This window comes from Carassius carassius, chromosome 24, assembly GCF_963082965.1.
Source record: "Carassius carassius chromosome 24, fCarCar2.1, whole genome shotgun sequence".
In the NCBI taxonomy this organism is placed as follows: domain Eukaryota; kingdom Metazoa; phylum Chordata; class Actinopteri; order Cypriniformes; family Cyprinidae; genus Carassius; species Carassius carassius.
This window is the reverse complement of record NC_081778.1, coordinates 17,022,439-17,050,377: the sequence shown is the minus strand read 5'-3', so window position 1 is coordinate 17,050,377 and position 27,939 is coordinate 17,022,439. Positions and strand designations below refer to the sequence as shown.

Genomic DNA, 27,939 nt, shown 5'->3' with positions numbered 1-27,939 from the left:
TTAGGCATCACATTCCCAGAATAACAGTGTTTTAATCAATCAGTGTAGAAGTTTTTTCAGAAGTAGTCCATAAAATCATTAAATTAATTAAAATATTCCACTGGGCCATACCATGTCAGTGTATGCAATACAAGAGGTAGAATATCAAGCTCTTTTCCAGACTTGGTTTCAGTGCTTCAAAGTTGCAGAACGTGTGTGAGCATGAGAGTATGTGCATCAAAGTTATTTACATGTAGTATGAATGCATTATTTAGCAACATTGCTACTGATTCAAAGCCATTAGCTAGCATTCAAAAGCACTTCTGAACAATTGACAAATTGACAACTGCAATTATTCCTTCAGATGTACATCCATTTCCAAATACAACAGAGATACACCAGAAGTCCAGGGCTGACTTTCCAATGCATTATTCCCAAATTGTCCGGAAAACTGAAAAGTCCTTGAACATATCAGATCAACAGATCATTGTCTGAATTCCATTGAGAGTTTTCATAGGTATCGTTCAATACAAGGTCCCAACTTCCTTTAATAGTTCAATGACTACTTAACTGTGCAAGTATGTTTATTGCCAGAGAATCATCTGTATTATAAAATCCAAAATTCCCTTTAAAGATTCTTTGCATTAGTGGCATCTAGTTTTGTCCCAAGCATGTTTGTGTATCTGTGTGTGTTAGTGCATTTGGTGTACAATCAAAAAGACACAACAAGCCTTCTCAATACATGCAGAGGCATTCTAGGAAAGTATTACACAGGCTGGGAAGCTAGAGTCCACACCTTGAGAGACAGACAGATGCAAAAGATCAAAGCTCCAATTAAAATATCTTAGTTGTTTGGGGGGGGGGGGGGGCATGCACTTCTACAAAAAATAAATAAAAGAAATAAGACAGTGAATCCATTGCTGCATCAACCCTAGCTGTTGAGACAATGCAAGGTCAAACAGCCGGGTTATTTATGGAAGATGATTTTTGAATTATTTATGGTCAGTTAGTGAAAAGTGTTTAGTGAAAAGGGTTTAGTGGTAACTCGTTACAAAAGAGTTAATACCACATTTGAGAATTTATGTTTGCTGGGCCGTAACCATGATCCACAATCCAATATTTAGAAATGGCCAAACTGTCCTTCCCAATATTTGATATTCTTTACGTTGCTCTGTTTGTTGTTAGGATGACAAAAAGTTTTAAAACAGTACATCTTAGGCTGATCTTCAGTTTTTTCCAGTGAAAGAATGTATTTAACATTTACTATCTGACATTTACTATATTTTCTAAATGATTGACAGTAAAATCCAATGATAAATTTTCTCACATTCATGTGATTCAACGGAATGTGACGAAATATGAAATATTTTACATTTTCGACATACTAGGCATAACAAAAAAATAAATGTGTCCCTATTTTAAATGTAAATAATATTTGCAAATATTTTAAATAGATTAATTTACAAATATCTTTCTTTTATTGTTGCTATTACTTTTACTGATCTTTTTCTTTTTGTTTATTCCCTTAAATCCATTGAAATCCCTTAATTCCTTTAAATTATTTAATTCCTTTAAATTACCCCAAGTTCAAAACATTGTTACTGCCAAACATATGGTTGTATGTTTGTAGTTGCATGAGTGCATTGTAATGAGCTGTGAAGACAAGGAACGGTGTCAGAGATTCTGCATTCTTTCCGTATCCATGTAAACAGTGAGCGAGAAAAAAAGCACTAAATGGAGACAAACAGAAAGGGAAATATAAAACAGATGGACCAGAGTTTGTCTGGCACAGAGAGCAGCAGGTCTGAAGGGTTGAACTCCATTAAATCGGGTGTTCTGTTCAGTCTTTTATTACGGTAAGAACAGCTGAAAACTTCACCAATGGTACATATACTGTTTTCCATACACCCTTCAAATCACCCTTTCTGCAAGGTAAAGTCCTCATCTAAAACCTATTTCCCACCTGTTATTCTTCCTCAAATTTTCTCTGCCCCCTCTCCTAAATCCAGCAGTTATTTATTCCAGAACCCCCCGCCCCATTTCAGAGGGCAGATTCTGAGTAAAGAGCCCCTGATGATCCGTGTGACGGTGGGTGGAGTCTGCGCAGTGATGCAATGGATGTCGAGTTGAGGTCTCCGCAGCTACGCAAGTGGATTCCCCCGGTTCTTACAGGGTCATCATCATGGCGATGGGCATTATGGCGACTGTCACTGTGGGAGTGATGGTGTCCACGGCAGTGGTGGTGGACGTGCTGCTGCTGCCCCCTGTTGGCCCCCAGAGAGTTACAAAGCACCTTCACAGAAAAATGTAATGGGTAATTTTATCCTAAAGCGCACTACACAGAATTCTAGTTGAACTAAATTATTTTATTTATGGTATTGGCAATATTTTACCTGATCTAACGGCAGGCCTTCACTTCCTGTTCTCCTTTTAGACCCCTGAGTACAGTTTCCAGCATGTTCAGTTGCAAGGGTTAAGTTACGTTTGGATCTCTGCAGGAAACGTTGCACTAAAACTTTGGTGGCCTGTAATTTAAATTGAAAATGTTTGTCTACTTGCTTATACTACCATTATGGTAATATTGAGAAGAAAGGGAGATCGGCAGATTTCGTGGTCCTTTGACATCAAAAAGACTTACCTTGAGGTCTCCAAGTGAGCGTGCACAGTCTTTGGGTAAACGCAGCGAGGTGGCTGGGACTTGTTTTGTGGGCAACCGGGTACTTACAGCCTTAACGCTACCTTTTCTGGGTAAGGAAGCAGGAAGTGCCAAAGAGGAGCGAGGCAGCAAACCAGCTCCAGACGATACCCCTGTGCCACAAAGGTAACAGAACCAAAATATTCAAATATATATATATATATACAGTACAGACCAAAAGTTTGGAAACATTACTATTTTTAATGTTTTTGAAAGAAGTTTCTTCTGCTCATCAAGCCTGCATTTATTTGATCGAAAATACAGAAAAAAACTGTAATATTGTGAAATATTATTACAACTTAAAATAATAGTTTTCTATTTGAATATACTTTAAAAACAATAATTTATTCCTGTGATGCAAAGCTGAATTTTCAGCATCATTACTCCAGCCTTCAGTGTCACATGTAACATCCAGTCTATCACATGATCATTTAGAAATCATTTTAATATTCTGATTTATTATGAGTGTTGGAAACAGTTCTGCTGTCTAATATATTTGATGAATAAAAGGTTAAAAAGAACTGCATTTAAAATAAATTCTAATAATATATATTCTAATAATTTACTTTCTTTACTATCACTTTTTATCAATTTAACACATCCTTGCTGAATAAAAGTATTGATTTTATTTGAAAAAAAAATTACTGACCCCAAATTACTGACCAGTAGTGTATATTGTTATTACAAAATATTTATATTTTAAAAACATAGCTTCTTTTTTTTTTTTTTACTTTTTTTTTTAAGTATCCTAAAAAAGCATCACATGTCCTGAAAAAATATTAAGCAGCAGAACTGTTTCCAACTTTGATAATGAATCGTCATATTAGAATGATTTCTAAAGGATCATGTGATATGATCCTAAAAATTCACAGAAATAAATGATAATTTAAAGTATAATAAATTTAAAAACAATTATTTTAAATTGTAATAATATATCACAATATTACATTTGTTTCTGTATTTTTGATCAAATAAATGCAGGCTTGATGAGCAGAAGAAACCTCTTTCAAAAACATTCAAAATAGTAATGTTTCCAAACTTTTGGTCTGTACTGTATATATATATATATATATATATAGATATATATATATATATATATATATATATATATATATATATATATATATATATATATCAAATTAGGTTTTATACTTAAAGTTTGTGTAATGTTATTTTGTCATTTTATTATTTTTACCTTTGAAATGATTGAATTGATCAGGGTTCTTGTTAAAAGTAAAACAAAAAACATGCTTGTTTGTAAGGTTGGTTTCTTTCAACCAAAAAGTTTCTTATCACTGTTCTGGTGTCACCCGTATAAATGCAGGTGGTCATGCATTAATGAGTAGGCATTTCTGAGCTTCCAAGAATATTTCAGAACATCCTTAGTCTCAATTTTTTTTATTTCTTTTTTTTTTTAAATAGAGTGCAAGTGTTCTGAGTTCTGAAACTTGAAATGAACTTGAAAAAATTTGATCTCTCATAATATGACTGCTTAAAATTTGTTTACAATATACATGTTACCATGATTATTATAAAAAAGGTTAATGAAAATAAAAGCTATATATATATGTATATTTTAGTGCTGTCAACGTTAACGCGCAAATTCAATTAAAAAATTAGAATAATATATATTCTAATAATATATTTTCTTTACTATCACTTTTTATCAATTTAACACATCCTTGCTGAATAAAAGTATTGATTTTATTTAAAAATAAGAAGAAAAAAAAATTACTGACCCCAAATTACTGACCAGTAGCGTATATTGTTATTACAAAATATTTATATTTTAAAAACATAGCTTCTTTTTTTTTTCTTTTTATTCATCAAAGTATCCTAAAAAAGTATCACATGTTCTGAAAAAATATTAAGCAGCAGAACTGTTTCCAACTTTGATAATGAATCATCATATTAGAATAATTTCTAAAGGATCATGTGATAATGATCCTAAAAATTCAGCTTTGCATCACAGAAATAAATGATAATTTAAAGTATAATAAATTTAAAAACAATTATTTTAAATTGTAATAATATATCACAATATTACATTTTTTCTGTATTTTTGATCAAATAAATGCAGGCTTGATGAGCAGAAGAAACCTCTTTCAAAAACATTCAAAATGTTTCCAAACTTTTGGTCTGTGTATATATATTATACTTAAAGTTTGTGTAATGTTATTTTGTCATTTTATTATTTTTACCTTTGAAATGATTGAATTGATCAGGGTTCTTGTTAAAAGTAAAACAAAAAACATGCTTGTTTGTAAGGTTGGTTTCTTTCAACCAAAAAGTTTCTTATCACTGTTCTGGTGTCACCCGTATAAATGCAGGTGGTCATGCATTAATGAGTAGGCATTTCTGAGCTTCCAAGAATATTTCAGAACATCCTTAGTCTCAATTTTTTTTAATTTCTTTTTTTTTTTAAATAGAGTGCAAGTGTTCTGAGTTCTGAAACTTGAAATGAACTTGAAAAAAATTGATCTCTCATAATATGACTGCTTAAAATGTGTTTACAATATACATGTTACCATGATTATTATAAAAAAGGTTAATGAAAATAAAAGCTATATATATATATATGTATATTTTAGTGCTGTCAACGTTAACGCGCAAATGCATGCAATTAATTTTACAATCCTTAACGCGTTAAAATAATTTAACGTAATTAAAGCAAAATTACTGAAGCACAATTTCTATTCTAACCCTTTAACCCGATTTGGCTTCTCTGCTTGCGATCAGATAATTTTAAGATGCTAAACTCCAAGAAAGTTTTCAGTCCAATGATCCAGGAAGCGAATACATTCAAACAATCCATCCAAAACAGCAATAATATAAAGTAAACTAGGCTGATTACATCAGAGATTGCAGAGAGAACAGAGACTCACGTTGCGTTTTCAGTGGATTATTCATTCCAGTTTGTTTCACTTTAAAACACAAGCTCTGTCATATTCTGTGATTGTCTCTGAAAAGCACAAGCCGTCACACCTCGCGCTGTGTGAAGTATAGACTGAATGGGTTTTCAACACATCCCACCGCTCAATGGCTAGATGAGACACAAACTACTTTTTCTCGACTGGATAACCAATCTCACTAGTAAAGTTGTGATAGAGGAAGACTGCAATCAAATCTTTTGGTTTACTTTGCTGGATATAGAAAATGATGACAAAATAAACATTTGAAACAAGATAAATGGTCTATGCTTAATTTCATGAAGTGTGTGATTAAACGCGATTAATCACAGAAAAAGGATGTGATTAATTAGATAATACAATTTTAACCAATTGACAGCCCTAATATATATATATATATATATATACACACACACACACACACACACACACACACACACACTTGTAAGTATGTGTGTTCATGTGTAAATATACACTGAAACTAAATTAAAATTAGAAATGTTTTCTTCGAGAACTAGCTAAAATAAGTTAAAGATGAAGCAATAAATTACTAACTGGAAATAAAACCTAAAACTGAATTAAAACTAAAACGAAAATTTAAATTTTTAAAAAGTTATAAAAATGACAATGACAAAAAATTACAGTACATAACAACATTACTAAAATTTAAACTACAATTAAAACATAAACTGAAAATGTAAAAATTAAATATAAATGAAAAAAAAAGTTAAATAAAAACTGTAATAGTAGCCTACACAATAAAACTAAAATATCACTGTGTTTCTCTCTTGTAGCAATCCTATATAATAAACACCCCTGTGATAAACTCTTACCTGTTTCTGATGAGGTCTGCCATCCCCCCTCACTGACTCCTTTATTGCGTCCTGAGAGACTGAAATCACCTGAAGACAGAAAAGCACACACAAAAACACATTATCTTAATTCTGCAGAGTGGTTTGAAGAAAACAGAGTAACTCAGTGGCAAACACAAATTCACATTTTCACGTAAATTCCAAACAACTGTAGTCTGTTACATATGTATGTTCATACCTGTGTCAGTTGAAGAGCTAAGTCCTGGTTCACTGTGTGACCTCAAGAGAGGTAAGAAGCCATTGCTGTCTTTTCTATCACGTCCAATGTGCTCACGGAAAACTGGCCGCAGAAGGAGCACTGGTACTGTGTGGTCCGGCCGGTCTTGAGCAGGACCTGATGGGGCTGTGGTAGGTGGGTTAGTGAATGCAGTTGAGGAGTCCCGTCGGGAGGTTGTGCAGGGCCGAACTCGGATTTCTGGGATAGAGGAAGGTTTAGATCCTGCTAAGAACTCCAACTGAGAGCAGCTACTCGCCAACAGAGCCTGACGCCTCAACACTGGAGACCTGGGGAGGAAATTGTGAAGAAAATGTTTAGCTGAAAAGTAATTTTTTTTTTGCATTTTTTGGCCCTTTTTTTATGTAGATAAGACAGTAGGTCGACAGGAAGCGAAGTGGGTGAGAGAGAGGGGGGTGGGATCGAGAAAGATCCATGAGCCGGGACTTGAACTCAGGATGCCCAAAGCACAATGGCGTTACATGTCAGTGCAATGCACATGAGGCCATCGGTGCCTACCTATTTAAAAATTTTAACAACCCTTTTAAACGACAGATTAAAAATCTCTAGCGGAACCCTTAGCGTAAGTTTTTTTAAGCAACGGTTATTTTAAAATGTATTACCGGTTATATTTGATGTATTAGTTACATTTCTTTTTTATTATTAAAAATGTTCACAAACATTCAAAGCATATTGTGAAATATGCTTCTGATTCTCAAATATGTTAACGTTAATGCACCTCCATAATGTTGGTTGATCTATAAAAGGCAATGGGTGCCACCATGTTAGTTTGCTCGGCAATGAGAGCTGTTGGATTTACAACATGTAAATTCATCCACTTCTCCTGAAAGGCATGAAAGCAAGTGGCCAGTGAACTGGAAGAAGAACAGAGTAAACTTTATCGTTACCTACACAATTTCTATATGAATATAAAACGTCATATTAAGTTTGAAATAATTAATTTTGATGCTTCCATAGACATCAGTGTATTTTACAAACTATTATCTTTTTCTACACTGTGAAGACTTGTTTAGTAATATTATAGGAGTATGTTTTACAAGAAAATACTACTTCAGTTATTCTACTTCAATTTTTTACCTGCCATTTCTTTTTCTTTCTACCTGCCTAGCCATTTACTAGTAAAATGTATTTCTACACTGTTTCTTTAGTGTAGTACTTATGTGACTTTATAGGACTGAATATGTTGTGGTTGAAAACACTGAATAGCTGTGATACAAGACAAACAATGAACACAACCTTCTCTGGCTCAGCACCAGCCAAAGCATGAAACCAGAATTATTCTTAGCATGTGATGCACTAAATGTTCTAATCACACTGGTGTGATTGTATGCATCAAAGGTTTAAAAACTCAACTTTTTCCTACCTGTAGGTAGAGGTGTTGTACGAGCTTGGGGTAGAGCAGGAGTTAGATCTCTCGCCTCTGAAACAATGCCTTCCAGAAGGAGGACGGATTGCCACCATTCCCTCGGGATGTTTTGCGGAAGAATGGAGGCTGGCATACTCTCCCGCCTCCCCTCCCTCGCTGCCCCCTCGTGGCCGTCCCCTCACACCGACACCCACTTCCATTAGGCAGGAGTCCTCAGATGGGGAGCTGTCATCTGGAATATCCACAATCTCAGACATCAATAGAGAGCCACTGTCCATTGACACTGAGAGAGAGAATATAAAAAATTTACACATATACACATAGTTTGGTCATTTAAAGGGACAGTTGACCCGAAAATGAAGATTAGCCCGTGATTTACTCACACTCAGTGCATCCTAGGTGTATATGACTTTCTTCTTTTAGATGAATCCAATCAGAGTTATATTAAAAAGTGTGCTGGCTCTTCCAAACTTTATAATGGCAGTGAATGGGTATTATTTTTCAATAATCCAAAAGAAGTCCAATAAAGTGCATGCATCCATCATAAAAAGTGTCCTGCACAGCTCCAGCGGGTTAATAAAGGCCTCCTGAAGTGAATCGATGAATTTTTGTAAGAAAACTTTATAAACAATAATCTCTAGTTTCCGCTAATTTTCGTACGTGCATACAAGTAGCATTGCAGTGGATGATGTAGGACGTAGGCATAGTGTAAGCTCTGGTGAGAATATGCTTTTGTTTACAGGAACTAAGTAAGCAGTTTCCTTTGTTTGGCTAAAGAAAACCAGTCTCCTCTTGGCTTATATTGAAATCCTCGAACATTTTTCTTTACAAAACCTCGCTTTGTACTTCTAATTTGTTACCAGTGGGTTTTTTTTTTGCTCTCTCTTCTGCAATTCCACGTTCTTCACTTTTCACCAGAGCTTATGCTATGCCTACTTCCTATGCCATCTGCCAGAAAGACGTTCTATTGTGAACGCAAGTACTACAGTTAGCAGAAGTAAGAGTTTACCATTTATAGTTTTATTAAGTTTTAAATATGGATATTTTTCTTACAAAAATGCATCAATTCACTTGAGGAGGACTTTATTCACCCCCTGGGGCCATGTGGGACACTTTTTATGATGAATGCACTTTATTGGATTTCTTTTGAACCAATGAAATATAACACCTATTCACCTGCATTATAAAGCTGCATTATAAATACTCCAACTGGGTTCATCTGAAAGAAGAAAGTCATATATACCTAGGATGCCTTGAGGGTGTCTTGAGGGGGTGAGTATCCTTTTAAAATGATGTAGGATGGTACATAAAAAATGGATGTCTTGACAAAATCTGAACATAAGTGATCAGAGGAGATGCAATTGAAATGCACAGTAATATCATGCGATGTAAACAAAAATGTGTCTATTTGTGACTGATTTACCAAAACCTTATATATCTGAAATGGATAGTTCACCCAAAATTGAAAATTCTGTCATCCTTTACTCACTCTCAAGTAGTTCATGTGTACAGTTTCTAGTCCCATTCACTTCAATAGTTTTTCATTTTTTCCATACTATGGAAGTCAATGAGGACCAACTACTGTTTGCTTACCCACATTTTTTAGGTTCAATAGAAGAAAGAAACTTGAGGGGTGAGTAAATGATGACAGAATTTTTGGGTGAACTATGCTTTTGGAAACAGTTTGCTAAAGGATGAAAAGAAGAGAGGCAAGACTCACCTTCCCCACTGAATGCTGTGGATGTTCCTCTCTCTCCGGACATCTCACTGGCTTGAGTGTCAAACACTGTAGCCTACGAACAGTGAGAGTGACATCATGACCACAGTATTACAAAATGATGATAATTACAATTCTTTACAAAATTATGCATAGCAGGATACCATTAAATTGAAAAAAATAAACTAATACTTTTATTCAGCTATGATGCATTACATCGATCAAAACGGACAAATCTTTGTAATGTTACAAAACACTTATATTTCAAATAAACTGAAAATAAATAAATATTTTTAAAAAGTATCACGTTTCCACAAAAATATTAAGCAGCACATCTGTTTTAAACATTGATAATAATAACTATTTCTTGAGCGGCAAATCAGCTAATTAAAATGATTTCTGAAGGATCATGTGGCACTGAAGACTGGAGTAATGCCTGCTGAAAATTCAACTTTGGCAAGACAGGAATAAATTAAAGTTTAAAATACATTAACAGAAAATACAACATTTTAAATTGTAATAATATTTCACAATATTACTATTTTGACTGTTTTTTTTTTTTTCGTTGTCCAATTAATGCAGCATTAAAAAACATTTTCTTGGTTTGAATACGAAGTCAAGAAATCTAAATACGTCATCTTTACACCACTCAATGCACGCATGTACCTGACTGGAAGCCCCTTGACCAATCACTGCCTCATAAGGAGGAGGGCAGTCTGTTGGGTACAGAGGCACTGGACTCTCCATTGATCCATTATATGTGACACTGCAGGTACACAAAGAAAAATGAGGCATGAGAAATAGTAATCATTACAAGAAAAGTCATGACAGAAGAAGTGTAGTTAAAATTTAAAAATGTTTATAAGAACAAAAAAGATTGAACAAATATTTCAAGAACATTTACACAGAGAACATGAACACTAAGAACATGAACACTGAGAACACTTTAACTGAGCAATACTCTGTCAGAGCATTTCATGTATGTAAGCAACCTTACTAAACATACTAAATACCATTACATTTTTTTTAAAACATTTTCTTAAAGGTTTAGATTTAGAGGTAGATCTAGGAGATTTTATTAGCTCAATATAAAACAAGAAAAGTCAATGGAAAGTGCACAAAATGATGGAAAACAAAAGCAAAAATGTCTATGTGTGTGTTTTCACCTCTGTGCATCGGTCTCTGAGCTGCAGGTGTATTCAGGAGGGTAGTAAGGTGGTGGAGGAATGGGCGGAACAAACTCCTCAAAGTCCATCATGTTACTGAGAAATGCATCCTGAGGAGTGGTGCATTCTGGGTTAACAGAGCGAGAGCGATGAGGAGCCAGCTACAACAAACAGGGTGGGATGAGATAAAGTGCCATGAGTGTATCTACACACTGTAACATTTTAATGAAAATTTCAGTTATTTAAAACTAGTGTTTCAGTGCAAAGATTTAGTGGATTTTGTCTCACTAGATGCATTAGGTCCAAAGAGAAGATATGAATGCTGCAGGTGACCGTGGACAGAGTGCAGATAATGGTAGAGAGAATACTAAGACCACAGGCACTGAACAGCAGATCCTGCACACACATATAATATAATGGTTAAACTCACACATATTCAGAGTGTTTGCTTTGGGGGGCAGGGACCATCCCGAACACCCTATAAGACTTAAGGAACCCAACCTTGAGCTGGTGACGCACAGAGTGGCAGTCTGAATGTTGGTAGAGCACTAGTGTCTCATCTTCTGTTGGAGGGCATGTCTGCTTGTGGTCACAGCAAAGACAAAGACTATTCTCCACCTGGAACAAACACGGATATTATCAGAAGAGAAGAGAAGAGAAGAGAAGAGAAGAGAAGAGAAGAGAAGAGAAGAGAAGAGAAGAGAAGAGAAGAGAAGAGAAGAGAAGAGAAGAGAAGAGAAGATACCTGACAGGTAACATAAGATTTGACCATCTGTGCATTCTGACATGAAAGCATGGAACCAGCCAAATTGAGAATCACACAGACTGCAGACAGCAGCATGAACAGCGAAACCTGAATGAAACAAAAACAGCATCACTGCAAAAACTAAGAGGAGGAGACAAACACACAGACATCCTGTCAAGATGATAAAGATACGTACAACAAGAGTGAAGGGCCTCCTCCATGATATCACACCCACTACTCCTGACGCCACAACCTAACAACAAAAACATGTTTAAGGGTCAGATTTTAAGTTCTTCACACAAATTATATGAGATGTGAAACAGGGTACAGCTTCTTTTTTTTTTTTTTTTTTTTTTAAATATCATCTTTTGTGTACCACAGAAGAAAGAAATGTATACAGGTTTGGAATAACTTGAGGTTGAATAAACTACTTTGTATCACTTTTAAAAAAAAATATTTATGATGTATTTATTGCAATGTATTTAAATGGCCCTGTGGGATCGACAGCAGAGATCAAATACAGCATGTTCCACTATAGGACACGTCATGCCAATATCTATATATGACTATCAGAGAAACTTACAAAGAGCCCAGCCCAGAAAGGACAGGACTGTCTGACACGGGGTGATGAGGTGAAGGCGAGGCTTGTGAAGCTGAAGGCCAGCACCATGGCCCCAAGTGCAAGGTGACACAAGCCCAGGTACAGCAGCACACGTGCACTGGTCCGCCCAGACATTCCTCTGCGACTCCCAGACAAAGCTCGAGACCCTGACATCGAGGCCACGCTACTGGAGTCCGACGGCGAGGGCATGATGATGGCTACTGAAAAACTTCCTAAATTGTGGAACTATGCTACTTGGTTTAATATGTTATGTATAAATACTTCTCTAAATATGCAGTTAGGGTCTAACATTAAGTCCACAGCTGTTAAAAGGCAACGAGACACAGTTATGTTGTGTCAACATTTATTATTGGCGTCGTACATCTGCATTCTCCAACATCCCTTGATCTGGTTCGCTCCATCGCCCACCTGCCGTCCTGCTTTCCCCATCCCCGCGGCACTGCGGTACCCAGAGCCTTTAGCAGGCCGAGTGGCTGCAGCATCCGCGAGCGAGCGGAGCAGCTTCGGCCTTCTGGCTACTCCGCGGAGGAAGACAAATCAAGACAGGTCCTGCTCTCATCGAAGTGTATGTTCACCGGGTTTCCACTAGAGAGCCTCAGAGCCCCCACCTGAACTCGGAAAACACGTCTCATGAAGCACAGCGGTTTCAGAAGAGAAAAGGGAACAATCGACAGCAAAAGGAAATGAAAACATGGAACCAGTTGCGAAGAACTCTCAGTTGGCTGGTTCCATGCTGCGAAGAACTCTCTATGTTGCTCCCACTGTGCATCCGCTTGTTTTGAATAATAAATATAAAGCCATGGTCTCCCCCTTTTCCTCCCGCAGTCACGAGGACTCCCGTCCCGTCCGTATCCCGGACATGAGCATCACTACGTAATCACGCCAGACTTGAAGTGTCTTTGCGTGCGTGTGTTATTCACGCGTAATAAATGTCTTTACGTGTAAATGTAAACGTTATCCGATGTAGTTTCAGCTTGACTCCGTTTTAGGAAGATCAAATTATGCAGCGCATTATGGTAGCACGTGTCCCTTATATTTGTTCAATGCGGCACCGCATTCACCCAGAGCGAGGTGCTGATGCTGCACTGGGTGGGCGGGGTTGCTTGGCAACCTACTTCGACAGTCACAACTGTTGGCGACCTTTCCGCTCATGCGCAAAAGACATAGCTACGTACAAAAGACAAATACATACTTATTACACTGTTATTATCACAAATGGGGGAAAAAAACTTAAAATGTATGAGATTTTGAACATTATTTTCTTTATTACAAGCAGATTATTGAACAAATTCTGAGATATATGCTGTGGAAAAGAATATAGAAAAGTGGAATACTGCAGGAATACAGAAACTTGATGCAAATATTATGCAAAACCAAATAGTGAATTATGCCATAATCCCTTTTGGAGAAACACACTGTGAATTTTCAGTGGAACATTATTATTTTCCCAAACATAATCCGTCAATCCTTTTCTCATATCTCTTATCCATCCATTAGCGGTCAATGTCTTTAAAATTGAAGATATTCATCTTTTATATCAACCTACATTTAAACCATTTGTCTAAAAGTGGACTATATAGTTCACTTGAAGTTGGCAAAAACTAGAAATTCCATAGGTTATTGTTCACCATTTTTACTGAGCAAAACTGGTTGTGCAAGTAAAACCAACATTGTCTCCACTGTGGCCTAGTCACTGTTTTCGTTGTGTAGTGCGAAAATCTAAACGAAGTTTAAAAAAAAAAAAAAAAAAAGTCATTTTCCTCTAACTACATGAAAGCTGTAAGCGGTTTCATATTTCATATCATGTATTTCATATCTTACTAGTGCCATCATTCTTTGAAACCATTTCCTATTAACATTCCATGTTCACTTTGCAAAGAACTCTCAGGCATAAACACTGCAATGTTACTGTGTGTGTGTGTGTGTGTGTGTGTGTGTGTGTGTGCAGTGAGACCGCCCTCTGGTTAAAAGCATATCTAAAGAAGAAGACATTTGGAGGACTTTTTCTCTGTGCTGGTAAGTTTAATCTCACGACCAGATGGACCCTGTAAAAACAGTAAACATAAGAAATGTAATCGAATGCTTGCAGCCTGGCAGGTTTGTTACTCTTCTTGTTAAATTAATCTTTAGATCTGTCTGATAAAAAAATAATAATAACAAATAAACAAAAAAACATCATGTGATATCAGTCAGGATAAAAAACACAAATAAGAAGAGATTAATCACTTTAGAACTTAAAAATGTAAGAGCGATTGTGATTTTATTTCGATATGACCACACAGACAATAAGCATTAATAACCTATTTATGTATCACACACTGAAAACTCACCGGCTTCTTATTTGACTTCAGCAAAATATCTCGTGCAAGAGCAGCAAAAGACTATGGAGAGAAAGTTAAATCCGGTCAAAACGTATACATAAAACAATACATAAAATTAAGCACACTGAAATGCACAGATTTACTATTTAGGTTTTTATTATTAGCTGTCACAGACATTTCTGCACCTGAAACTCAATATGAAAACAATCATTATTGAGAATACAAGACAAATACAGATAACTGAGTAACAGATAAAGATTAACTGTGACTATAACTAATGATACTGAATTAGACTGAAACTAGAAAACTAAAACGATATATATCATTCCATACCTCCTCAACGTTGATGCTCGATTTTGCACTAGTCTCAAAGAATCGAATACCATGCTCCTTTGCGAGCTATAATAAATGAAAAAAGACAATCACTTTTTTGAAAATTAAAAGTTTGTTTTCTGCTGAAAAAACATAGATGTTGTTAGTGTTGTCACGGTACCAAAATTTCAGTATTCGGTACCGATACCAGTGAAAGTCCACGGTTCTCTGTACCAATTTTGGTACCAAAGCAAAACACTAAAACATGCTAATTTAAAAAACACACAATTTTCAGCACTAAAAAAAACAGTGCCATTCTTTATACTTATTTATAATTCTGTTTAAAGTTTTTTTTTTACAAGTAATATAATTATGAAAAACAGTAAACAAGTTTCACCCAAATTTAATTTGTCTTTTAATTAATGAAATTTAAACACAAATTTTATTTTTTGGTAAATAAAGGGGATTTGCTATTAAAATTAAAACATGGAAGAAATATTGTGTGATTTATTTATTTAAAAAATAAAGTTTTATAAATTTTTTCAACAGTAGTAGCAGTATCACATACATTCTACTAAATAATAGAAATATTTCTAGCACAATGCCTTTATGTAAAAATGAACTTATTTTGACGGGCTACCGTGAATACCTTTAAACTGACACTTGTTTTCCTCAAATGAAACAGTAAAATGCTTGTGAAGTGACTCCGAACAGTTCTGATGATGTTGTTTATGTATTTATGTCCTCATTCAGACGCTTGCTGAAATTACTGCAAGCGTCGCACGCTTCAGTCTGTGTAGTTAACAAACCCACACGTCTCTGCCGTTCATTCACTCACAGAGAGACGCGCAGAACATGCAGGATTCATATTTCAACCAACTTCTGCGGCTTAACATTTACAGATACTGGTCCATATGGAGATTTGATTTGATTAATTTATGCTAATTTTGACTAATTCCTTGACTGTCCATATTAAAATGTAAGTTTCATTTTCATGACTGGATTTTGAAATTCCGTCCGCGTTTTCTGCTTCGCGGAAATCATAGCTCTATATGCATCAAGAACCGGGTTGTCGGAGTCCTCGGTACCACCGGTACTTAAAGAAACCTGGTACCGTGACAATTTCATTTTTTTAGTACCGACTTGGTACCGAAGTACCGGGACTTTTGACAACACTAGATGAAGTATCAACAAACTTCACATGTGGGTTGTAGTGATGTTTACATGCTAGAAATAAACTGACTGAAAAGCCATTTATAACTCCAATAAAACACCTAGCACTTACCTTCTCGCCAATCTCCTTTGACACTTTCCTTTTGGACTCGATATCACACTTGTTGCCCAGTAACATCCGACATACACCTGCTGATGCATTCTGGGAAACACAGAACATAAGAATGCACTTCCTCATTTTTTCATAACCGAGACTGATAACAAAAGGCCCCATTTGTATTTACACTGCATCTCTTTTCTGAAAACCTGTGCAGAACCTACTTCCTATGGCAGCTTATCAAGAACTGAAACTCACATTTAATAAAGCTGGTTTCATTTGATGCTTTCCTAGAGGCTGCAAGAAGGTATCTGATTATAATCATTCTATATGCACTATTAAGACTGAATTGCTATGCTGTAGATTCAAATAATAATAACAAAAGAAATATTCCAAACCTTTGAAGTCAACTAAGGTATAATGTTAGATTTTATATTCCCAAACAAAATGGGTCAAGCTGTCCAAACTAAGCAGCGATGGGACATAGAAATATGCTAAAGGTTATATGTCCACCTTTATAAGTCTACCTTTACTATTCATTTATTCATCTACTACTTTCAATTTTTTTTTAAATAAACTCCTATAATGACTAACAGATTTTATTTTCCTTTTTCTCTCTTACTTCTTTGATGCTCTTCATCCAGTTCTGAATATTCTCAAATGATTTTTCATCAGTGATGTCATACACAAGAATGATGCCCTGAAAGATATGATCAAAATAATACACCATTAACAAAATGTGTATGATTTACCATACTCTAGTTACTGTTGAAATAAAATGGGTTTCACAATAACCACCTAAGTAAGTTTATAGATATTTAAGCTATAGGAATAAAAAGATTATTATGCATTAACATATTTCTCATCTCACCATGGCCCCTCTGTAGTATGCAGTTGTGATGGTCTTAAATCTCTCCTGTCCTGCTGTGTCCCTAGCAGATTAAACCAGTTACACACACAAGACATTGTAGCGCTCAGAAAGCTTGTCAGTTTAATAAATAAAAAAATAAAAAAATTGGCATGTTTAATATACTTCTTTTATAGGAGTGGACTTTGAACTTCAGGCTGTCATCATCTCCATACATAAATGACTGTATTGAATTGTCAAAAGGTCTGTGGGAGGCCTGAGCTAAAGTCAGCCGAACTCCACCTTTGACACATTTACACCGAGCTTACAGTTTTAACAGTCAACTTTCAAACAGAAAAAGACACTGAAGACGTTTTTGTGTACACAACACTGCCACTGTATTTAGAATTTTAACTGACTACATTAATAAAGCATAACTTTAAATTCTGATTTAACAAACAAAGAGGACTTCACCGGTATGCATGTTTATATATATATATATTTTTATTTATTTTTTTCCAGGGGAAATTTATAGTCAACTAATAATAAAAATAAAATAAATAAAACACATTTTAACTTAAATAAATTATAAAAATATAAAAAATATATTTTAGTTGCCAAACTAGCTGCCAGAACATTTCTGCAACATTTCTAATTTTAATGCAGTTTAGCTTGAAGTACTTAACTAAAACTGAAATTAAAATTAATACAAAAAAAATACAAAAAACACAAAAAAAATTACAAAATGAAAATGAAAACAGAAAATAAAAAATACAAATATTTTCAATCTTTTAAAATATATATATCTACCAGACTTGAAGTTTGACTTTCTTCCCTTCAACCTCAATGGTCTTCACTTTAAAGTCAATACCTAGGAAAAAGAAAAAAGGGAAACGGATAAACCAGGAGGGGCAGGAAGGAAGGGTGCACATGTTTTAACCCCAAGAGGCATAATAAAAGTGGACTAATGTCTGAATGTCTGTTACATTCAGAAATACAAGAGCAGGCATAATGAGATACACCCTGGTTTGTTTTTCAGTGAATTAGATCGGAAGAAGGGAGGGAAGGGGTCATTTGAAGATCTGGGTGAATGCACTAAATGCCATGGAGGATGGCCTCCATCTGAGATGGGGGGGGGGTGTTGATGTAACTGGATGAAGAGAGATTGAAAAGTGAGATACAGAGAGGGGCAGGCAGTGGCTGGTGGAAGTAAAGTAGTGCAAGAGGGCCGGTGTTGTGGCCTATTCTGACCCCCACCAGATTATTACCCCCCATGTTTTGGTAGGTTTAAGGTTAGATGTGGGGGAGGGGTTAGGATTAGGGGCGGGGTTAAGATTACGCAACCAGGTAGCGATTTCAACGAGGGGGTAGTAATCTAACAGGGGGTCGAGAATGGGCACAACACAGGAAATGCAATCAGGGAGGAAGATACAGAGAGCACCGGATGATCCCCACGACTGATCTGAGTTATAGATGAGTTATGCTGGGGCAGGCTGGAGTGAGATGACATTTGGACTAGTAACGTTACTAACATGAACAAACACTTGAAGTAGCACTTGTTTTAAAAGATAGAAACTTGGCAGCAGAGCAAAACATCTTACGATATCAAACAGTATTTGAAACAGGTTAATTCTGGTCACTTACCGATGGTTGATATGTAGGTTGAATTAAAATTGTCCTCTGCAAAACGGATGATCAAACAGGTCTTGCCAACACCACTATCGCCAATAAGCAATAATTTAAAGAGCAAGTCGTATTTCTTCGCCATTGTTCGTTTCACTCAGATCTTATAACACGTTTTAGATTAGTCCCCCCCCCCCAGATTTGATCTCACAGTCACGCGCGCAGCCTTTCAAAATCCTTCCGTCTGAATCATGTTCTCGTTTGAAACTTCATGGATTTTCTTTCCTTGGCAAAGTGTCCCCGGTAAACTCAAGTTTCGCCTTGTTGCTTCGTTCGTTCAGAAAAAAATACCATGAAAACAAAAAGTTTGTTCACCGCCCATTAAACGCGTCTGCTGCAACCTTTTCAGTGCCGATGCCACGCACTCGCCATCTCGGGCTAACGTTACACTGCACTAGTTTTCTCTCCTCTACGAGAAGCTTTTGGTATTCATCCATACATAGACAACAGCAGACGTTTTTCTCCCTAAACTTTCCCTTGCCCGAGTTCCCAAAAGCTGACGTCGTGGGAGGGAGAGGTTTAATAAAACAGTGTTGAGGAGAACCGATAATCGCCTCAGTCAACAGGGGGCGCCACTGACACACAAAAATCCTGAAACGAAGAATTGGTTTTTTTTTTTTTTAACCGTATATTTTAGAAATTTCGATGCAGCGTTTGTGAAGTTGTGGAGAATATCTACACGAACACAATATAATTATAATTATAACTTCTAACATTTTTTTTCTTCATTTTGATTTTTCCTGTCACAATGAAAATTTGTTATTTATAAAATTCTATAGTCCTAGCATTTAACAATATTTTGAATTAGCTTTTATTTTTATATTTCCGTTTTCATAAGTGTCACCGGTGGGCCCAGAGCCATAATTACATTTTTTTGCCTTTCAAATTTGGAACACATCTTATTTAGACACGAGGCTTTAATTTTATAGCAATTTTAGGGTAAAACCTGTTATGATTTTTAAAAAAAAAAAAAAAAAAAAGTACATTGCATTTTCTTTACAGTAAGTTTAAATTTCTATAACTTAATGATACTTACTACAATAATCTACTGTTTGTATTCTTTAAAAAGTAGACAACTTTAGGTCTATATTCCACAGCAACTTTATTAATTATAACAATTTAAGTTCGAATAGTGCACTTTTACATCTGTTCAAAAATGGGGAGTGACGGGTAAAGGGTTAAGGTTTTAGTGATTTTGTTATGTGCCTTTGTCATTTGTATTAGCATTTTTAATATTTCTATTTAGCTAATTTATTGTTTTATTACATAATTAGTTTTATTATCAATTTGAGCACTTACATTATTTCAGTTAGTTGCCAGGGCATCATTTCTATTATTCAATTGTTTTAGTTAACAGACACTGGTTATTATAAATATGTGACATAATGAAATTACAAAAGTATTGAAAAGGAAAATTGAAAGGATCTCAAATACATTTAATATATATAATTTAATTGTTGTAATAATATATTAATACACCAAATTATGACTTTTGAATGCATGCATGCCATTTGTTAGGCTGCCTTTTATTACGTCTCTCTAAGAGTGACGTCTAATAGTTTATATAGCAGCAGTTTTTATAACTCACAGCCTGTCTAAGCTTAATACTCTGTTAATGAATTAAGAAGAATGTTTTTATTAAGCGTGAGTGAAGTATTTCCTGCCCGTGCTCACGAGTCCCGTTCATGTGCTCGTGTATTTCCGCTCGCCCCCCCTTTTCGGCTGCAGCTCCACTGTCGCCAACATGCCTGTAAGTGCGTGCTATTACAATCAAGTCCGTTTACGACCTGATCGCGCCTGGTGTGTGGATTAAAAAGCATTGACTGAAGAGGGGGGATCATGTCTTTATGAATTTACCGGCCACGATCTATTAATGTAACATATTTACAGGTTTAAACTTGGTAGAAAAGAGCGAAACGCGTGCTATGTGGATATGAACAAGATGGCCGCGTGCACGAGCGTAAAGAAACGTGTATAAATACAAATAAAACACATTATCTTAATACGTTGTTGAGAGTTATTAATTGAATAATACTTTAACGATTATTAATATTTTGGAGGTGGAATATCGGTAGTATGTCCGTCTTTTAGTTGGTTAAACGGAAACTGAAGAATCGAGGCACTCTTTGTAGTGGCAGTGTTGTTAATCTTTTGATAATCAGCTGTAGATCATCAAGCCTATGCAGCTTTCACTTGTTTGACATTTCCCGTTATTGAGTTGTTTGTGTTCTGTTGTCGTTGTGGTTGTGTTGAGATGCCATAGCATCATCGATAAACCATAGCTCAGAGAGTAACGTTACGCAAATGTGATTGACACATCTCTCATCACCTTTTAGCTCGCGAAGGACTTGTTGCATCCGACGCCAGAGGAGGAGAAGAGAAGACACAAGAAGAAGCGTCTCGTACAGAGTCCCAACTCTTATTTTATGGATGTCAAATGCCCAGGTAACATCTACAGACTAGGTGCTCGGAGTAAACAAGCAGAGCCTTTCAGGACACTGGTTACAGAGCTCTCACTTTGTCTAAGTTATTATTAGAGCACAGGACAACTGTTTTAGTGGCTTTTGTTCTGCAAGTATTATCTTTTCTTCCTACAATGATTTTGAAAATGTATTTAAGCATTATAGGCCATGAAGTGAACCAACCATCTACGAGGTGAAATCACAACAATACAAACTTTTATTTGAAGGAACAAAACAGTATTTGAAATGCAAAAAAGGTACAAGACTGTGTGCTTAACAGCTTTAATAAAGAAATGAACTACAATCTTCATAAAACATTGAATGACTAGAAACAAAATGGATAAAAATAAACTTTCCACCATTAAACATGATTATACATATATATATATATATATATATATATAAAATCAGTGATTTTAACGTGCAGTGCAATGTAAATGCATTATGATGATGGTACTACCAGAAATGTTATAATCCTGACTTAAAATGCAATCATTAGTTTTTGTAAAAAAAAAAATCCTGCTCCATCTCAGTATCCACCAAAAAAGACCCCTGGTTATGTCATTGCCATCACTGTACACTGTCTGATGAATTTTATGATGAGTGCAACATAGAAGTAAACTAGAAGTAAAAACATCATTATTTTTTTCCCAGAGGGAAATAGATTTTGAACAATAACTTATCCTTTCAGCACCCACCAAATGCAAAATTAAAAACTTTTTAAGATTTTGTAAAAATTTTTAATCCTTATGGTGGAAAGAGAATGAGAAAATATTTTCAGAACCAAGGCTGTTGAAAAAGTGGGCAGGCATTGTTGCTTTCTGGGCCCTATGCAGTGTGTCCACATAAAATGGACATTGGCTTAATGTTGTTAGATATTTAAACACTGTCCTTCATATGTGATCACAAGCTTATGTAAGTGTTTGATACTTTTCATCAATCTCTCGTTGCAGGCTGTTATAAGATCACTACGGTGTTTAGTCACGCACAGACAGTGGTCTTATGTGTAGGATGCTCTACAGTACTGTGTCAGCCCACCGGAGGAAAGGCGCGCCTCACAGAAGGTATCGCTTGTATACACAGACACCAGACCCAGCACACGAGTGTAGAGGGATTGCCCAAAGCATGAAAATACCTCGTTTCTTGATAAATCTGATCCCATAAGCAGAATCCCTCATTGGGATTTTCTTCTTTCCAGCAGTAGTCAGAACATGTCAGACTAACGCATTAAAATACAGTCTTCAGAAGATGACTAATAAATTCATGTTTTTGTGTGGGAGAAATATGGCTGGAAGTGCACTCACAGATCAAAGATAGACTTACACGCACTTGTCAGTGTGCCATGGCAACACGCCCACACAGACCACCCCAGTGTCTCCCACTTGATCACTGTTCTCTTCCTCAGCTAAAGCTTGACGATCGCTGAAGCTCTGAAAAACTCTGCCCTGCTGGCAGAAAGTTCAGCAGAAAGTGGGAGAAGTACAAGCAGATTGTTTTTGTCCCACTCAACACCATCTTATTTTTCTAGTTCCCCAGCCACAAATTGACAGTTATATTGTCTATTATTTAATTAATTTTAATTGCTTCATTACAGTTATAATACACTTATTTGTTTTTTTGAGAATTCTATGGCAACTAACAATTATTTTGATGATTGATTGATTGATTGTTTCTTTGCTTAATTGATTTATCAGATAAAACAATATATATATATATATATATATATATATATATATATATATATATATATATTAGATGCATTTCCCAGTTCTGCTCTCTGTTTTTCCGCTCACTGAAGTCTTTGAAGTTTAAGAACCTTGTCAGGATGAGCCATTTTTCAAAGTGAAACTACTCATGAATTTGTAACATTTACAGATATGAAACTAACTAAAATGTAAGGAATGCGCTGGTGAAAACACCTCAGGCACATTAATCAAGCACCAGGCAGGGCAACCTACATGAAACGATACGCTTATGACATTCTTTAAAATGTTTGTTTGTCTTGAACCATGTTTCCTTGCTCTGATATCTGTGGGGGGGTTTTTCTTTCATAGAAATACATTTTCCACTACTGTGTGACAAAATATAGAATTGATTTTAAGCTGAATTCTAAAAGCCTTGGTCTTTCTCTCTGTTAACAGGATGCTCATTCAGGAGGAAGCAGCACTAGTCTCTCATTGACCATTATGCAAGGATGAGGAAGACTACGGGAGGAGAGACAGGATTGGTCTCTTCACAGGGATTTCAGTGACTCCGAGGCTGTGTTTCTGATCTATAACGGGGCAGTGGAGATCAAAGCTAAACCGAGAAGAGGGCTAGAAAACTTGAAATGTCAAAGTGCTGTCTGAACACAGAGCATGTGAGGTGTATTACCACCAAACCTGTCTCTCTCTCCCTCTCTTACTAAAATAAAGGTTCATTTTTCATTTATGTCTGTTTTGTGGTAGCTGATTTACCAGACTATCTGCATTGTCACTGCCACATAAATAGAGCTTTAGTGTCATGCTCGTTTGTTGTAACTTAATATTATCACCAGGTAATACAAATATTCTGCCTTAAATATTGTATGCATTGCTTATGAGCAACACTCAGACTGTTCACAGGTGACATGCATTATACATAGACTATCATTCAAAAGTGTTTGGTCAGTAAAATGATTTGATATATTACAGAAAGTCTCTTAGGGTTTAATCTCTTACGGCTCAATTCTGTATTCTCAGAAGACATAACATCTTCAGTGTCGCATGATTTTTTTTTTTTTGAAATTCTTATATGCAGTTTTATGCTCAAGAAGCATTTGTTTTAATGGATGTGCCTATTATTTTTGTGGAATCTTATACATTTCGTTTTTTTTTTTCTGGATTCAAGATGAAAAGTTCAAAAAGTTAAAAAGAACAATTCCATTGAATAAGAATTATGAATGTTAGAAATGTGTTTTGATGCACTTTTAATGCATCGTTGCAGAATAAAAGCATTATTTAAAAAAATACTTAGAGTATAATACTTTTAGAGTAAGAAAGATAAGTAGTGTTAGTAAAACTGGTATAAAAAAACTGAAGTAATTTGCTGTAATAAATGAGAGAATCATTTACTTGAAAGATTCTCACTGTGGCTCAGAAAGAATGCAGGGCAGGGACTTTGTTTAATCCATCGGGTCTTGATTGGATGGAAGTCGATCTAAATGAGCTTGCAGATGATTGTAAGAAAAGGACAGCGTTTAAATGGATTATGATTAAATGAAGTATATCATACATCAACAGAAAAGTCTGTGGTTTTACCATAAGACTGATATATGACATTTGATAAAAAAAAATATGGAGGAATGAATCATTCACAATAAGATCATTTATTAAAAAGACAAGGTGAAATTTCAAATCATGCTAAATTTAACATAAAAAGTACTAAGTGCACGTTTAAGGTAAAGCAGTTGATTAAAATAAAATTGGGGTGTCACCTGAATTGGTAGAGGGTGTGAGAGACTGCACTGTTTTGTTCACTGTGGAAACCAAACATTTGAGAGAATAAAAAAATCTGCAGGGCCAAAATCCTGATTCTGAATCACATGATGACTTTAAAGTGAATCACTGGGCATCACGCGTATTTACTGTAGCACAGAATCCGAAGGTAAAACTCTTAAGTGTGACTCTACCTATGAAAAGAGCAGCAGCAGCAGCCAGTACAGCAAACAAAATACTGAAATGAACAATTGTCCAGAATTTGTTCAAAGATGACCTGAACATACAAATGTTCAGTTTCAGAAACATGTATATGTTTCACACGATAGGGCTGTATTTATTTGATCAAATTATGAATTTGTCCCACAAATTATTGATCCTTTCCCTTATTTTACTCAATTGTGGCCACACTGTTCTAATTTGTTGTAAATGTCCCCAATTTGTTCTTTTTTTTCAGGCCTTCATGGGGTTTTTTTTTTTTATTCTCAATTTGTGGCCATGATTTAACTAAGATAAGTGAATGAGTAGTAGATCATGGCCATGAGCTAAAACAAGGGAATAAATTCAAAATGAAAGAACGCATTTGTGCTCACAATAAATATATTTTTGCCTGCATGTTATGTGACGTGATCTGTATATTCCTGTGATTCAAAGCTGCATTTTCAGCATCATTACCCCAGTCTTTAGTGTCACATGATCATTCAGGAATCACTCTAATATGCTGACTTCATGCTCAAGAAACATTTCTATCAGTGTTGAAAGTATTTGTGCTGCTTAATATTTTCATAAAATGATGTTTTTCAGAATTTCTTTGGTGAATAGTTCAGAGTTCAAAAGAACAGCATTTATTTGAAATAGAATCGTTGTTGTCATTTTTTTTTCACAATTTAATGCTGAATAAAAATACCAATGTCTTTACAAATATATCATACTGACCCCAAACTGTTGAACATTAGTGTGCATGTAGAACATTGTGAAAAGAGTGTCTCTTGCTCTCTAACCTGAATCCAGGTTGTCACGAACACTAAGTGCTTTAGTGGAGAGAGGTCTGTGGACAGAGTAATGCTTGCTGTAGATGGTACGTGATCCAGGAAATGTGAGGCTGGATAGACTGAAATCAGGAGGAGGGTTGGGTCTTCATCTGACCGGACCGCATCAGATAACAATGTCTGGGGTGTCTGACTGAACCTAATTAGATAAGAGTGAAGAAATAAATAAAGAAAACTGAAAAGTGATTTCATTTCAAATGCATCTCTTTCATGAGCTCTCTCATTCTCAAAAATGGCTACATTTATTTGATCAAAATGCATGAAATATGCAATACTGATTACAATCTAAAATGTTTTCTACTTTGATATAAAAAAACACATTTGTTTTCACTAAACATTACTCCAGTCTTCAGTGTCACATGATCATTCAAAAGTCATTCTTATGTGCTGATCTTTTTCGTAAAAAGCATTTCTTATCAGTGTTAAAAACAGTTGGGGTACAATAAAATAATGTGTTATCAAGTTTAAAAGTATGTTTATAATCGATTCTCCTAAGATTAGAAAAAGTTGATACTTCAGTTATGTTTTTCAGTTATTAAAATACCCTTAGGCTCTCTCAGACTCCAAACTTAACATGTATCTCAATACAGAATCTTATATAAAACTTGTTTTACCAGTGTGTAGAAGGGTGCAGCATTAAAGGGAGCCTGCAGTATTCTCATCTCTGGATAGGGGGCGCCAAAGTGTAGCGAGCGCAGTAGCTCTGCCTCAGGATGTAGTTTCTCCTCTATGGGCTCCCACTGCTCTAGATTGCGTTGAGCTAGCATGAGAAGGAGACAGACAGAGAGAGAGTCACAAGCACACAATATCGTCAACACTGAAAAACATTTAAGTAACGTTTAAAGCAAGCTGACGGTACACTGACTTCTAATAAGGCAAATGGCTTCTAGTTTTTCCCACGTGTCCCCTAAACGTCTGTTCTGGGAGTATGTAAGTTTGGTGAACAGGAATGAAATTCAGCTCCAAAGTTGTGAAAATACCAAAAACTACATACAGTTTCTTAAAATAACAAAACATAATTAAAATAAAGCAAATCATTGTATACCTTTTTGCCTATTCCCTCTCATTTGTATTTTATCAAACTTTGTGTGTGTGTGTGTGTGTGTGTGTGTGTGTCTAATTTAACATTATCAATGCTTTGGCAATTTTTTTACCATGCAAGAAATGCTACTTGTACTTGAGTCAGTCAATCTCAACCTTAGATTCCATCTGTGCAGAAATTTATCCATGTCTCTGAAAGTGAAAATCCTGCCCAGATCTAAGATCCATGCAGGTCAAATATAGTTGAGATCATTTCTCTTCCCACCCACCACGTTTTAATTGCACATATTAAAGAGTTATAGATAATCACCACTGAGAAATTTTTCTAGTCTAAGAGTCAAGTGATTAAAGAGGGACATGTGGATCCTCCAGAAAGAATTTAATATCTGGATTATAATCTCTTAAACCGCCCAAAGGGCTAATTATTTAATCATTATTCTTAAATTCCCCTTATATAGTTGGACTACTGGCACATCAGGTGTTTTCCATGGTTGTGTAAAGCGGCCTCCCTGAATCTCATGGGGAGGTGTGAAAGGACTCACCTGTGTTCAGATCCGCTCTGGCTGTATATTCTGAGGCTTCAGGCCAATTAGCGAGGAGCCTATCAGCGGGAGGAATGGACACATGCTCCACTCTTACCTGCAAGACACCAGAGAAGTCTTTTCATTTATAACATTGGTCTGTTACAAACCCTATTGAGCTGCCTCGCCACATCCTAACAGAGATGGAACTGATCTGAAATGCACTGGTTTTCAAACTTTTTTAACTCGAAAGCCTCCCATTGTCCCACCCCCCACAAGGTAAGGTACTGTATATAAACAGAACCTGGGGAATTAACAGTTAATGAGGGGGAGAATATATTAAGAGTTTGATTCCAAAATGCAAAAAATCTATTTTGATTAATTTGAGTAGAAATGTGTTTTCTTTACCAAGAATGTGGCAAGATGAAAACCACTATTTTCTGATTCAAACTTTCACATAGCATCTTTAGGTTATAATAACAAAAAAAAAATGTAATCCAGGTTTTGATTTTCAGAGATTTATTATAAAATTGTATAATATTTTCCCCAAAATGCAATAAATCCATTGAATCAATATGAATGTTTTTTTTTCATATTGAAACTGATAAAAATACACAACATAGAAAACTTGGTCAATACTTATCTAACTAAAAGTACTTTAATCAGTCATCG

The 27,939-nt window shown here is 35.6% G+C and overlaps 3 protein-coding genes across 5 annotated transcripts; 1 reads left to right on the top strand and 2 right to left on the bottom strand.

The window, feature by feature from the left end:
- Positions 1 to 1,483: 1,483 nt before the first annotated feature.
- On the bottom strand, positions 1,484 to 13,381 carry LOC132102997 (protein ENTREP3-like). 3 transcript variants are annotated; one of them, XM_059507776.1, is made up of 14 exons: positions 12,268 to 13,381; positions 11,881 to 11,937; positions 11,685 to 11,792; positions 11,441 to 11,557; positions 11,228 to 11,335; positions 10,940 to 11,100; positions 10,440 to 10,539; positions 9,777 to 9,849; positions 8,054 to 8,339; positions 6,634 to 6,959; positions 6,417 to 6,485; positions 2,618 to 2,787; positions 2,373 to 2,504; positions 1,484 to 2,272 (listed from the first exon to the last, which is right to left on the bottom strand). In XM_059507776.1, the coding sequence occupies exons 1-14, from the start codon at positions 12,493 to 12,495 to the stop codon at positions 2,021 to 2,023; spliced, it is 2,187 nt and encodes a 728-aa protein (XP_059363759.1). In that variant the 5' UTR covers positions 12,496 to 13,381; the 3' UTR covers positions 1,484 to 2,020. The 3 variants fall into 3 exon arrangements, with proteins under 3 accessions (XP_059363759.1, XP_059363760.1, XP_059363761.1); XM_059507777.1 differs by having other exon boundaries at positions 8,054 to 8,288; XM_059507778.1 differs by lacking the exon at positions 11,685 to 11,792.
- Positions 13,382 to 14,229: 848 nt separating this feature from the next.
- LOC132102996 (ras-related protein Rab-13) lies at positions 14,230 to 19,304 on the bottom strand. Its single transcript, XM_059507775.1, has 8 exons — positions 18,701 to 19,304; positions 17,867 to 17,927; positions 17,081 to 17,141; positions 16,832 to 16,909; positions 16,225 to 16,314; positions 14,961 to 15,026; positions 14,637 to 14,687; positions 14,230 to 14,351 (listed from the first exon to the last, which is right to left on the bottom strand). The coding sequence occupies exons 1-8, from the start codon at positions 18,822 to 18,824 to the stop codon at positions 14,283 to 14,285; spliced, it is 600 nt and encodes a 199-aa protein (XP_059363758.1). The 5' UTR covers positions 18,825 to 19,304; the 3' UTR covers positions 14,230 to 14,282.
- A 1,100-nt stretch (positions 19,305 to 20,404) lies between these two features.
- LOC132102995 (small ribosomal subunit protein eS27) lies at positions 20,405 to 23,631 on the top strand. The gene is made up of 4 exons (XM_059507773.1): positions 20,405 to 20,489; positions 21,076 to 21,184; positions 22,155 to 22,265; positions 23,343 to 23,631. Exons 1-4 carry the CDS (start codon positions 20,484 to 20,486, stop codon positions 23,369 to 23,371), a joined length of 255 nt encoding a protein of 84 aa, XP_059363756.1. The 5' UTR covers positions 20,405 to 20,483; the 3' UTR covers positions 23,372 to 23,631.
- Positions 23,632 to 27,939: the final 4,308 nt, after the last annotated feature.

Excerpts from the sequence above, each read along its gene's own strand:
- LOC132102997 (XM_059507776.1), bottom strand. The coding sequence starts at position 12,495 with ATGCCCTCGCCGTCGGACTCCAGTAGCGTGGCCTCGATGTCAGGGTCT. Across the intron at positions 11,793-11,880 it reads GGAGGCCCTTCACTCTTGTT|GTTTCGCTGTTCATGCTGCT; the intron begins GTACGTATCTTT and ends TGTTTCATTCAG. Across the intron at positions 11,336-11,440 it reads CTGTGCGTCACCAGCTCAAG|GATCTGCTGTTCAGTGCCTG; the intron begins GTTGGGTTCCTT and ends ATGTGTGTGCAG.
- LOC132102996 (XM_059507775.1), bottom strand. The coding sequence starts at position 18,824 with ATGGCGAAGAAATACGACTTGCTCTTTAAATTATTGCTTATTGGCGAT. Across the intron at positions 14,688-14,960 it reads CGAGCATCAACGTTGAGGAG|TCTTTTGCTGCTCTTGCACG; the intron begins GTATGGAATGAT and ends TTCTCTCCATAG. Across the intron at positions 14,352-14,636 it reads TGAAGTCAAATAAGAAGCCG|GGTCCATCTGGTCGTGAGAT; the intron begins GTGAGTTTTCAG and ends CTGTTTTTACAG.
- LOC132102995 (XM_059507773.1), top strand. Across the intron at positions 21,185-22,154 it reads TATGGATGTCAAATGCCCAG|GCTGTTATAAGATCACTACG; the intron begins GTAACATCTACA and ends CTCTCGTTGCAG. Across the intron at positions 22,266-23,342 it reads AAAGGCGCGCCTCACAGAAG|GATGCTCATTCAGGAGGAAG; the intron begins GTATCGCTTGTA and ends CTCTGTTAACAG.